At 41.6% G+C, this 13380-nt stretch overlaps 1 protein-coding gene across 4 annotated transcripts in view; it reads right to left on the bottom strand.

Moving 5' to 3' along the window:
* The window catches only part of SOS1 (SOS Ras/Rac guanine nucleotide exchange factor 1), an 89440-nt gene that overhangs the window by 35647 nt on the left and 40413 nt on the right, over positions 1-13380 (bottom strand). For all 4 annotated transcript variants that reach the window (XM_044428433.1, XM_044428434.1, XM_044428432.1 and 1 more), the window contains 7 exons: positions 13157-13276; positions 12447-12609; positions 11247-11364; positions 6715-6887; positions 4616-4732; positions 4128-4392; positions 1871-1989 (listed from right to left, as the gene is read on the bottom strand). In XM_044428433.1, coding sequence (XP_044284368.1) covers positions 1871-1989; positions 4128-4392; positions 4616-4732; positions 6715-6887; positions 11247-11364; positions 12447-12609; positions 13157-13276 — 1075 coding nt within the window. The remainder of the gene's footprint in view (positions 1-1870; positions 1990-4127; positions 4393-4615; positions 4733-6714; positions 6888-11246; positions 11365-12446; positions 12610-13156; positions 13277-13380) is intronic.

The following is a 13380-nucleotide window of genomic DNA, read 5'->3' as shown; positions in this document are numbered from 1 at the left end:
GAAGACGGTCCGGATACTTCAATTGGTTCAAAACAGAGCTGCCAGGCTGCTGATGGGGACTGGGCGTTATGTTCACATGACTCCAGTCCTCCGTCAGCTTCACTGGCTTCCCATTGAAGTCCGGGCCCAATTCAAGGTGTTGGTGATGACCTATAAAGCCCTAAACGGCTTGGGTCCTGGTTACCTGAAGAAGCGCTTACATCCATACACGCCCGCCCACCCCTTGAGATCTGCGGGAGAGGCCCTTCTCCGGGAACCTTCCGTGAAGGAAATTAGGAGGGTAGGTACTCAGAGGAGGGCTTTCTCTGCGGTGGCACCCAATCTATGGAATGCGCTCCCCAGAGAGGTCCGCCTGGCGCCGTTGTTATTTGTTTTTCGGCACCAGGAGAAGACCTTTTTATTTAAACGTCATTTTAATTGTTAATATTATTTGCTTATTTTATCTGGCCAGGGCGACTTATTTTATATTGTTAATTTGTTTTATATTTTTAATGTATTATATTTTAATTTATGTTGTGAGCCGCCCCGAGGCTTCGGCAAATGGGGAGGCATAGAAATGTTTTAAATAAATATTTTAAATAAAATAAATAAGAGGGGCCTTTTGGAAACAAGCATGCCCCCTCTCTGCATGCAGATCCTCTAACTGGGCTTCCCTCCTCTGCCAGCATTGCATCATGGGGTCAAGAGATGCTTCATCTGTCTCCAAGAAATTCCCTGTTCGAAGCCCCTTCCTGATAACTGTACATCTTGGTTATTCTCAGAGGATGCCTAAGCACCTGGGGAGTCTGGCCTTGAGATAAGTGCCTCCACTCATCTTGTTTCAAAGTCTGGAATTGGCCCACATTCTGTAGCCTCCCCCTGCTCCTTCTCTGAGTCCTAATCAGGAAGCCTTGAGAATGTGTGCCAAGAGTAACCATCCTTCTCACTCCCAACACAAAGGGCATTTATATATGTTACAATGTTCAATAAACATCCTTGATAATAATAGACCCATATTCCACAATGCTTCATTGTATGTTACAGGGCTTGCCTCAACTGGGGAAAGGGCGTCTCTCCCTGCCACCAAAAATAGGTAGAATTTTGTAGGGCACAAACTGAGTTTGGGAAGGAGTAACCCTTTTGGTACAGCCACCTATGGCACCTTTTAAAAGTTGGTGCTTTTGAAAAGCAATTTCTTCTCTCCCTCAGCAAGGGCTCTAGCTGGTGCCAAGTTTCCAAATCTACAGCACATTCTTCCATTCCAGCAGCAAGCAGGAAGTGAGGAAACATGGGGTTGGCCTGAATTCTTGCTTTGGCCACCACATTAGGGTAAATACTGGAGTGGTGAGGAGCTACCCTCACAGTTGGCAGTTTTATAAATATTTAAAAGGCTAATCCTGCTACAGTAAGCAATCCACCACAAATCATTGCCAATCGTAAAGTGAAATGGTTCCCCCATTTTAGGATAACTGAAATCCCCCAGTCCATCTTATTACCAAAGAATAGGATGGCGAATTTGGGGCACTGGTTTGGTTCAGACCTATATAACAGAACTGCTACTCTGAGAGAAGATATCTGAGCCCTTTACAACCAGTGAGCAGTGGTGGGTGGACAGGGTTAAAGGAGAGGGAAAGCCAAAGACTTATTTTGGGAAAAGATGGTAAAATGCAAAGACTTCATCCTGCACTGACTCTTTCAGAACCAAGTAAGTTCATTTAATTCTTACACTAGGTAGCAACCAAAGCCAACAAATATGGTGGATGCATCTGTGTGTGATCTATTTTAAAGTTTTATCATCATAAAAGCTTTGGTTTATTTCAATTCCATCCTATGGGTAAGGCATGGATGGCATAATGAACTAGTCCCTTCCCTCTTTCTCTGGAAACATTACCTTTGATGGAGAGGATTCTGCAGGTGCAGATTCTGGACGTCTTCGGGGAGGAATAGGAGGGGGAATAGCAACTCCATCAGAATTTTTTGGAAAATTTATGGAGGACACAGAAGCAGACCCTGGGGATATATAAAAACCATAGTTTATCTCTCTCATTCAGGTTTTATTATTATTTTTATGTAAGTACTCTTTAATTACTTAAAATGTAACATATGAAACAACGCTGAAAAGTGGCCATCACTTACCTATGGCCTTTCCCCCTGCTGAATTACTGTGAAGTCAAGGACATATAAGGATCAGAAGGGAGAGGTTATTCTAGTCAGAACTGTGGGGAGAGCAGATATGCTGCTAAGTAAAGGTGTTGGGAAGTTTTCTCTTTGTCCAAAGCAGTTTCTCCTTTGGAAGCTCAGCACTCAGTCACATGGGGCTTCTGAGTGGTCTCTCATCCAGGGAGAGACCAGCTTTGTTTTCATAATGTAATAGCATCTGCTACATACTGGGCAAATGAAGACCATGAAACCTGGGAAACTGAATGGTGGGTGGGCCCCAAGAGAGCCAGAGAGCTTAGTAACAATATATACCAAGAAGAGAATGAGAGACTTAAGGGAAGAAGATAAACAAGTAGCAGAGAGCCAAAATCAAAGTGAAACCTTACTCAAGGACAGGTGACTGCAAGAATGGATGAGGGGAGCACATTCCTCCCCCCCCCCCCGTTTTTCTTTCAGCAGATTAAATAAAAAGCTTATAAAATGCAAATCTTTACTGGAGCTTAGCAGGTTTTGCTGCGATGCAGGGTGTTGTTAACATACTGCATAATCTGTGGGAGTAGGTCCTGCCCAAGTGAAGAGCTGATTCCAAACTGAAACAGCCCCTTCCTACTTTCCTTTTCCCAAAAACCTGACTCCACCTTCAGGGTGGTTCATGCTGCTGGTGAACAGAACAGTGAGAACACATGACATTATGTAATTGTCTGCCAGTTTGGCCTGGCAACAGCTTATTGGGTCTAGGAATCCATTCTCCTCTCCTACTTATTACAGTGCCTCCCCTGACCCCTGTGCCCAAGACAACTTGGTTCTCAGTTGCGGTCTGACTAATTTCTCTTGTTAATCTTTATTTTCAGAGTCAACTTTTTCTCTCCCTACCCCATTTATCATATATTCCAAATCTGAAGAATCTATCTGTAAATGTTGCATTGTGAGAAAGCTGGGCCCCTTCTCCACAGTTGGTATTTAAGGAGGTTGGTATTTAAGAAGGTAAGGCAGCATAGCAAGACTAAGTTGTACTCAGGGGGGCAAATCATTAATATTTTGGTTCAGTTCTGGTTCAGGTTCATTTGCAAGCACAGCTGTTCCAGACCCAAACTGGAACATTGGAACAGGACAATAAAACTTGAATAAGCAGTGTGTCACACACAATGAATCCGGTTACAGTTGACATGGGAGAATTTAAATTACGTATGTCTAATGCTCATTTGTACAGTGATATGGAGCAAGTTTGCAGTCTAAATTGTTGCAGCTATGTGTCAAAGTATGCCATATGAAGCACTCATAAAACAACTTCCTTAATTACTTAATAAAGTCCTTCTTAATTTCTACTATCATTTTAATGTTGGAATTGCACACATATTTGGCACAGAAGCAAACAAATTCAATCTAAAAAGGAAAGAAAAGAAAAAACTTAGAAAATAATCACAAAACTGTCATGATGAATTCAACCGTCATTCACCTCAAAAAACTGTCAGCTGAAGTGGGTGGGCATCACACAGTTTCTGCTCCCATACTTTTAAAATAAATCTGTTTCATCCAAATAAATGGCTTGGACTACAAATAAAAATGACTAATGTCTTATACTTTAAAGCAAAGAACAGGGTGGTAATGCAGCTTGGAGGAGGAGATGTGTTGGCTAGGGGGAAAGTGAAGCATTTAAATCTAACTATTCCTGTAAAACAACTTGTCTTCAGTTTTTCTGCAGCTTAGCCTGGCAAATGGATAGTGAAGGGGATACGTATCCTTGTTACCAGTGCTTAGCCAACACACACACATATATATCACACACACACACAAATTGGGATCATTATAATGTACATCTCAGTCTTGTTTGTAAATCACAGTATTGGAAGGAAATCACACTTCATCCAGGAGATCCTGTTCTCACTCATTCCTGTGCTTTGATACAATCAAAAAGCACACACAGAATGCAACATGGGCCAGCCAATTTTAAAAGATAAAAAAAACCCAGCCCAAGCTATAGCACCTACTTGAATGAAAAGGAGTTGCAGGATCAGAATCAAACACACTACACACATCTGTAGTGCTGGAAGTGGAGGATGGAGGTGGTGGGGTGAGTGGTGTTCTTGGAGAGTTTGGTGCAGAAGCTGTACTCTCTGTTTCACTCTCAGGGACACGACTATAGCTGATTTTTCTTGGCTCCTGCTGCAGTGGTGTAGGGTGCCTCATGGTGCCTGGCCTTGGGTTTGATGGACGAATGCCCGGAGATTTGAGAGAATAGTTGTATTTTTTGGGCTGCAAGGACAACCATTCCAAAATTCATAATACAGTTTATTTATACACACATACATACGTGTATTTATAGGCTGCTTATAACTGCCAAGGTTAATCTGAACATTCTACTATTGTATTATTTTCCATTTCTTTCTTTAAAAATCTATTTCATATAGCTCTTTAAGTTCAAAGAATGCAATGGCAATTTACTGCTAATGTTGAGGAATGACGTCTGGATACTTACAAATCTTGGGGGTGGCTTGACATTACGTGGTTCTATTTCTAGCGACTTATTATAAAGAGAATCAGCAAATTCTTTTTCCAGGCTATTTCCCATCGGATTCAGATTTTCAAAAAATCTCTGAAAACCAAAACATTCAAGATTAATATGATGAAATATGCAATGCATGAAAACCCTTAAGCAACAGTAGCCAACACTTGACAAGAGTATTCATATAAGGTTACAGTCTCCTATTTGGACAAATCTGGGGAGGGGGTAATATCTGACTCTGTGTGCGGCAGGTAGATTAACAGCTTCCCCTTGAGTACAGACAGATGAAAGTGAAAGCCAAGAGATTTGTGGCCCTTTTATAACTCAGGACTGATGACAATGTAGCCTGCTGCTGAATTGTATCTAGAGGGAAAAGTTTTAGCCCAGATACAATGTAAGTCGCCTTTGATCTTTGTAGTAGTTCAAAGTTTTTTCCTCTTCTGTCCACCAAAGAAGGCTTTATAGACGTGGTTTAATTTTTTGAGAGACGGTGTCATGTAATGATTAGGGTTGGAGATCTAGGGAGGATTGGTTGGACTGGGGAGATCTGTGTTGAGGTTCCCACAAAGTGGTGAAGCTCACTGGAAGACTTTGGTCAGTCACTGACTCTGAACTTTCCCACAGAGTTGTTGGGAGGAGAAAATGGAGTGGAGGGGATCATGTATGCCTTCTTGGAGGAAAGGTGGGATATAAATTGAACAATATAACAAACAAATAAAATATGTAATTTTTAAAGATGCAAGCAACCCAGAAAAAATAATACATGAAAGAACACCCAACACAAGCATTCAGACTCCAAGATCAGTTTCACTGAGGCTGCTCTTATGCACAGAACTACCTACTGTAGGTCTTGGCCCTTTTCCATAGCAGGTCTCCACTGATAATGCTTGCACTTGACTTTTCCCTCCTCTACTTTCCTTTGTCTTCCCTCCTCCACAGTTCCCTTTCTGCTTTTAATCCCTTCCATTATTTTTTCCAATCATCATCCCACCCCCCTTTTCTCTCCATTCTTTGACAGCTCACATTCCATGATGTGTAGGAACAAGCACTACACAAAATGCACTATACCATCTCCAAGTGGTTGCAATCATCAAGAAGCCAAAACCCAATTCCAAGGAGTTCAGGTCCTTCCAAATTAACAAGTCAGCATTTTAGAACTGGAGACTTAGGGGTTCATTAGTTATGAACAAGTACCTCAGATCAATCAAAATGGTAAAAAGGATTAGTTTAGTTCCATCCCTACTCTGTTTAATCTAGTGTTGGGAAAGGCAGTAGACATCGTCTCTATTTATTTATTAGATTTATACCATGTCTTTTTTCTTACAACAAACTCAAAGTGGCTTACATATTTCTCTTTCATCTACTCTCAGTCTTATCCCCAGAACAATCACCCTGTGAGGTAGGTTGGGCTGTGAGTCTGTGACTGGCCAAAAATCACCCAGGTGGCTCCATGACTGAGCAGGGACTAGGACCTAGACCGCCTGAGTCCCAGTCTCATGCTCTTAACCGCTACACCACACTGGCTCTCCTATGTCAAAGAGTCACTAAAGGCCAATTTGTGGAAAGAAGCAGCAAAAGCCTTTCTCTTGAACAGGAAAGGCTGGAATGGGAGGAATGCTTTCCCACATGCTCCAAGACTGATCTGCCTAAGCCTTGCTTTAACCATAAGTGGAAGAATATAATTCTTTCTGATTACCGCATCAAGAGAAAATTTTCCTGTATTATAGTTTTTTTGGCTGCTGACATTCACATGTATTCTACATGTTCTGACTGCATGAAAAAAAAACATAGGCTCCGCCTTTAAAATTATCATGGAGTCAGAATTTTCCCTTGATAGCAATAAGCAGTAGGATTTAGGATATTCCATTTCTTAAAAAATGGAAAATCAAGGGCACTTGGACTGTCATTCTAAATGACAATTTTGTTAAACAGAAAAACTAACTGCTGAAAATACATTCAGTATCAATTAAATCAGCATGAGATGCTGCTCAGAAGAGAGGGTTCAACCTGAATGAGTTGCCTGTGACATTAAACAAGAACCTAATCTCTATTGCATAAACAGAAGTGCTCACCCTGATGTCAGGTTCTACTCTTAGGCAGTATGGCTGGTTTTGGTACTGCTGGATTTCTCCTGTTATCTCGGCCACCTTCCTTCGTTTACTGAAATTAATGAGTTCTTTTCCATGTCGTTTCAGAAATTCAGGATTGCCTTCTTCTGTTTTCAAGATGTTGGTTAAATAAATTCCTACAAGGAACATGGAAAAATGCAATATACAAAACTGTGTACCTGGTAGTTCCTTAGAAAAGTAGAGAGAAGATTAGAGGCACAAAAACTTTGGAAGAGTTAAAATTCACATCCTGACAACTTCTCAAGAGCCAATCAAGAGAGACCCAATTTCCACCCCTCCAAACAGATGAGTTTGCCTTGCTGCTAAACCATCCCTTCAATCTTTTTCCAGTCAACAATGTCACCAAGACCAAGGTCAGCTTTCATTTCTACACATGGTCAGCAAAACCAAGGCAATTGCCTGGCTAGTGCCTGAAGATGGTGACAAAGGTCATGATGAGGCAACTCTGGCAGGAAACTACTCCTTGTGACACCTTTCTCTGAGCTGAAGTCTTCTTCATCTTTCATAACTTCTTAATCTTTTCCTTCCATTTTCTTCAGTGCTTCTCAAGCTTTCTTTTTAAGAATCATGGCATGCATCTGTCCTCCCCCTCTCCCAATCTCATTCCCATTCAGTGTTGACCATTATTTCTGTTGTGCTTCTGCTGTTTCATCTGACACTGCTAGTCCCTCACTAAGAAAACAGTCACTCTCTGATTTTTTGCTCTTTCAGTTCTTTCAGTTACTTCCTTCCATTGAAAGCTAGCTCCAATTCCTTCTGACATTATCACCATTGCCACCTTTTCTTTGGAAGTCTCCAATGTACAGCATGTTGCTCGCATGAAGAAGGTTCATGACAGATTTATTGCATTATTTTATTCATTTATTCTACATTTTGCTCCATTTAGCCCTTCTCTTATTTCATCCTGGCCTTGTATGCCTATTTCAGTTGTTGTTGTTAGTCGCGAAGTCGTGTCCGACCCATTGCGATCCCATGGACAACATTCCTCCAAGCCTTCCTGTCCTCCACCATCCCCTGCAGTCCACTCAAGCTCAGTGACTCCATCTAGCCACATCATGCTCTGCCGTCCCCTTCTTCTTTTGCCATCCATTGTTCCCAGCATTAGGCTCTTCTCCAGGGAGTCCTTCCTTCTCATTAGGTGGCCAAAGTATTTGAGTTTCATCTTCAGGAACTTGCCTTCTAAAGAGCAGTCAGGGTTGATCTCCTCTAGGACTGACCGGTTTGATTGCCTTGCTGTCCAAGGGACTCTCAGGAGTCTCCGCCAGCACCAAAATTCAAAGGCCTCAATCCTTCGGCGCTCAGCCTTCCTTATGGTCCAGCTTTCACAGCCATACATTGCAACTGGGAAAACCATAGCCATGATTATATGCACTTTTGTTGGCAGGGCGATGTCTCTGCTTTTTAGTATGCTATCTAGATTTGCCATAGCTTTCCTCCCCAGGAGCAAGCGTCTGTTAATTTCTTGGCTGCAGTCCCCCATCTGTGATGATCTTGGAGCCCAGGAAAATAAAATCTGTCACTACTTCCATTTCTTCCCCTTCTATTTGCCAGGAAGTGAGAAGACCGGACTTTTGCACTCTCCTCTTTCACCTGCATCAAGAGGCTCTTTAGTTCCTCTTCACTTTCTGCCATTAGAGTGGTATCATCTGCATATCTGAGGTTGTTGATATTTCTCCCAGCAATCTTAATTTCAACTGGTGATTCATCTAGGCCTGCCTTTCTCATGATGTGCTCTGCATATAAGTTAAATAGGCAGGACGATGGTATACAGCCTTGCCGAACTCCTTTCTCAATTTTGAACCAATCAGTGGTTCCGTACCCAGTTCTCACTGTTGCTTCTTGACCCACAAATAGGTTTCTCAAGAGACAAATAAGATGGTCTGGTACTCCTGTCTCTTTAAGAACCTGCCATAATTTGTTGTGATCCACACAATCAAAGGCTTTGGCATAATCAATGAAGCAGAAGTAGATGTTTTTCTGGAACTCCCTAGCTTTCTCCATGATCCAGTGTATGCTGGCAATTTGATCTCTAGTTCCTCTCCCTCTTCGAAAACCTGCCTGTACTTCTTGTAGTTCTCGGTCCACATACTGCTGGAGCCTAGCTTGTAGGAGTTTGAGCATAACTTTGTTAGCATGTGAAATGAGTGCAACGGTGAGGTAGTTTGAACATTCATTGGCATTGCCCTTCTTTGGGATCGGAATGTAAACTGACCTGTTCCAATCCTGTGGCCACTGTTGAGTTTTCCAAATTTGCTGGCATATTAAGTGTAGCACTTTTACTGCATTGTCTTTTAGGATTTTGAATAGCTCAGCTGGAATGCCATCACCTCCACTAGCTTTGTTGTTGCTCAGACTTCCTAAGGCCCATTTGACTTCACATTCCAGGATGTCTGGCTCGAGGTCAGTGACCACCCCATCGTGGTTATCAGGGATGTTAAGCTCTTTCTTGCATAGTTCCTCTGTGTAATCTTGCCATTTCTTCTTAATCTCTTCTGCCTCTGTTAGGTCCCTGCCATTTTGGTCCTTTATCATGCCCATCTTTGCATGAAACTTTCCCTTCATATCTCCAGTTTTCTTGAAGAGATCTCTGGTCCTCCCTATTCTATTGTTTTCTTCTATTTCTTTGCACTGTTCATTTAAGAAGGCATTCTTATCTCTTCTAGCTATTCTCTGGAATTCTGCATTCAATTGGGTGTATCTTTTTCTCCCTTGCCTTTCGCTTCCCTTCTTTCCTCAGCTATTTGTAAAGCTTCCTCAGACAGCCATTTTGCTTTCTTGCATTTCTTTTTCTTTGGGATGGTTTTAGTTGCTACCTCTTGTACAATGTTGTGAACTTCCATCCATAGTTCTTCAGGCACTCTATCAGATCTAATTCCTTAAATCTATTTGTCACCTCTACTGTGTATTCATCAGGGTTATGATTTAGGTCATACCTGAGTGGCCTAGTGCTTTTCCCTACTTTCTTCAATTTAAGCCTAAATTTTGCAACGAGAAGCTCATGATCTGAGCCACAGTCAGCTCCTGGTCTAGTTTTTACTGACTGTATAGAGCTTCTCCATCTTTGGCTGCAGAGCACATATTCAATCTGATTTCTGTGTTGACCGTCTGGTGATGTCCATGTGTAGAGCCGTCTCTTGGGTTGTTGGAAAAGAGTGTTTGCTATGACCATCGTATTCTCTTGACAAAATTCTGCCAGCCTGTGCCCTGCTTCATTTTGTACTCCAAGGCCAAACTTGTCTCTTATTCCAGTTATCTTTTGGCTTCCTACTTTAGCATTCCAATCCCCCATGATAATAAGGACATCATTTTTTTGGTGTTAATTCTAGAAGGTGTATTAGGCCTTCATAGAACCGGTCAACTTCAGCCTCTTCAGCACCAGTGGTTGGGGCACAGACTTGGACTCCTGTGATGTTGAATGGTTTGCCTTGGATTCGAACTGAGATCATTCTGTCATTTTGGAGATTGTATCCCAGTACTGCTTTTCCTACTCTTTTATTGACTGTGAAGGCTACTCCATTTCTTCTGAGGGATTCTTGCCCGCAGTAGTATACCTGATGGTCATCCGAATTAAATTCACCCATTCCTGTCCATTTTAGTTCACTGATTCCTAAGATGTCGATGTTCAGTCTTGTCATCTCTTGTTTGACCACATCCAGCTTGCCTTGATTCATGGATCTTACATTCCAGGTTCCTATGGAATACAGATTTTTACTGCATCGGACTCTCCTTTCACCACCAGATACATCTGCAACTGAGTGTCCTTTCGGCTTTGACCCAGTCGCTTCATTCTTTCTGGTGCTACTAGTACTAGCCCTCTGCTCTTCCTCAGTAGCATATTGGACACCTTCCAACCTGAGGGGCTCATCTCCCGGTGTCATATCTTTTTGCCTTTTGGTACTGTCCATGGGGTTTTCATGGCAAAGATACTGGAGTGGGTTGCCATTTCCTTCTCCAGTGGATCACGTTTTGTCAGAGCTCTCTGCTATGACCTGTCCGTCTTGGGTGGCCCCGCACGGTATAGCTCATAGCTTCATTGAGCTACGCAAGCCCCTTCGCCAGGACAAGGCTCCTTCGCCATGAAGGAGCGTATTTCAGTACTTTGCTGTTAAACATGTGTCTCTCTTGTCACTGTGATCACATGGCAGCCCCTGCTCCTTAAATACCTACACTGGCTTCCTGTCTCCTTCTGACCAGCATAAGCTTGTTGTCTTAACATTCCAAGTCCTCCATGGCCTTATCCCCCTTTGTATTTGAAGCTAATACCTGAAGATACCTGAAAAATCAGGCCATTAGATCCTATTGAAATATGGTAATACTGGCTTCTTTTATACTAAACGCTGTCATACTGAAGCATAGTTATGGAGGTCTGGCTATTCCAGATAATAGCAAATAGCAGAAACTATTCATTTCTACTCATTTCCATCAACTGAAGGAGAAACAATTGTTATTTTCATCAAAAATAAAATCCTACTTACCAAAGAAAGGCACACATGGAGGATTAATAGACCTGAGCTTTGCCAAATATTTCTTATGGTGATCTTCACTCAGTTCATGAGCTTCCTCAAAAATCTTTTTCTGACGGCTTGGGATTTGCTGAAGATAGAAAGAGTTTATGTTATATTTTGCTTGAATAACAAATCATGTCCTTTGGCTGGTTACCAAGGCTACTCAAATTGTGTGGATTCTTTTGCAGGGTTTATTCTGTTTACTCTTGTCAGACCTGTAATGTCTGAAGTGGCATTAGGACCTGCCCTAATGTTTTTCTAAATAAAAAATTTCAACCTAAAAAAAAAAAAAAAATTTTTCAACCTAATGTTTTTCTATTACTCTGATAATTTCAGTTTCCCTTTGTAATGGACAGAAGACAGTCATGACTGCTTAACAAAATGCATAACCACCTTGGAGATAATATAAGTGCAAAGAAAAATGTGCCGTCTTCCCATTTTGAATCAATCCTCAAATGAACTAGGGCAGAAATAAGGAGGTTCTGGTGTTAGTTTGTCCTGCACAAACGGAGCAAAAGAAACATTCATACTGCACTTTGTAAGCATTACAAATCCCGAGATTATTTCTACAGAAAGAAAAATGTACCTCATGGTCTTCCCAGCACTTAGGCTGAACACATACAGTGGATCCTTTAGATCAGAGGTCCTCAAACTTTTTCAACAGGTGGCCAGTTGAAAGGCGGCAGCTACACAGGTGGGCCGGTGAGGAGGGGGAGCATGGGCACAGGGGTCTATGAGGTGTCGTCCAGTGTGCACGAGGGTGTGCACAGCAGCGGCTTGCTCAGAGATCTCCCAGTGAGTCCAAAACCATCTCCGAGCGAGCAAGCCACCGCCTCCAGCCCGCGCTGCAAGGCAGCGGCGAGCGCATCTGTGCGGGGGAGACATGTGGCAGCTTGCTCGCTTGGTTCTGAACTCGCTGGGATAACTCCCAACAAGTCCAAAACCATATCTGAGTGAGCAAGCCACCACCTCCCACCCACACAGCAAGCATTTTTTTGCTCATGGGCCAGATGAATGGGCATGGCAGGCTGGATCCGTCCCGTGGGCCGTAGTTTGAGGACCCATGCTTTAGATGGTATATATATGGTATTACCAATATATATGGCATTTCAAATGTATTTCATGACACAATTAAAGCAATTACAGTATCTAAATCTACATCTGACTTACTTCAAAGGTGTGATCCAGTCTGTAAATGGGTGCAGAATTCATAGCACTGACAACCTCAAGAACACCATTAAAATTATTTAGTTCTTGAAAAACTTGCAAGATCTCAATTATGCGGCATACAACAACTACTCTTTCCTCTAGGTTTTCTGTTTCTACGATGCATCTGTATGTACAAAAAAAGCATTTATGTTTGTATTTGATCAGCAGAACATAATTTAATTCTAAAAAGCAACAATATAATCTGAAACATTTTTTCTTCAAAAGTAAAACCTTATTCATAGTAAGAGATAAACATATAATTACAAACATCCACTATTTTTCTGAATTATTCTAATTTTCAAAATACATTAGTCTTATGAGAGGCTTTATTAAAGTATTATTTATACATTTCTATGTTGGCCAACAGCCATAGCTCTCTGGGAGGTGTGCCACAATTAAAACCATAAAATGCAGTGTGATTCATTTATGTAACGTACTTTAAATAGGCAATGTCTCCCAACACCAAATTTGGGAATACTGATTCAATGTAACACTACTGTTTACAGTTCATTTCTTAGAGTAAAAGCAGCACAGAATGTTAGCAATAATTGTTCCTGGTATATTTACGTTCCTTTTCAAAACTAGTATTTTGCAAAACTGTAGCTTAGGAACCATGTGAGTTCCAACACTGAGAAGATCTCAGGATAAAACAAAAACCTGAAACAACTTACTTTTCAAACCACAGAGTAAGATTAGTGGTATGTCGTATCATCCTGAGCAGGTTAGGGGAATTGATTTCTTTACCTTCTTTTGTCCATACACTTCCAACTAGTTCTGACGGCTGCACAGCTCTACAAATTGAACATAAAAATCAAAGTGAAAAAAGCTAACTGTTCTGATCAATTAAGCTACTGTTTCCAATTAGGTTATCACAGATAATTTGCAATTTCACCAA

This window comes from Varanus komodoensis, unplaced genomic scaffold (assembly GCF_004798865.1).
Source record: "Varanus komodoensis strain SLA01 unplaced genomic scaffold, ASM479886v1 scaffold2, whole genome shotgun sequence".
Classification (NCBI taxonomy): Eukaryota; Metazoa; Chordata; class Lepidosauria; order Squamata; family Varanidae; genus Varanus; species Varanus komodoensis.
The sequence above is the reverse complement of the archived record's forward strand: the minus strand, read 5'-3'. Positions and strand labels throughout refer to the sequence as shown.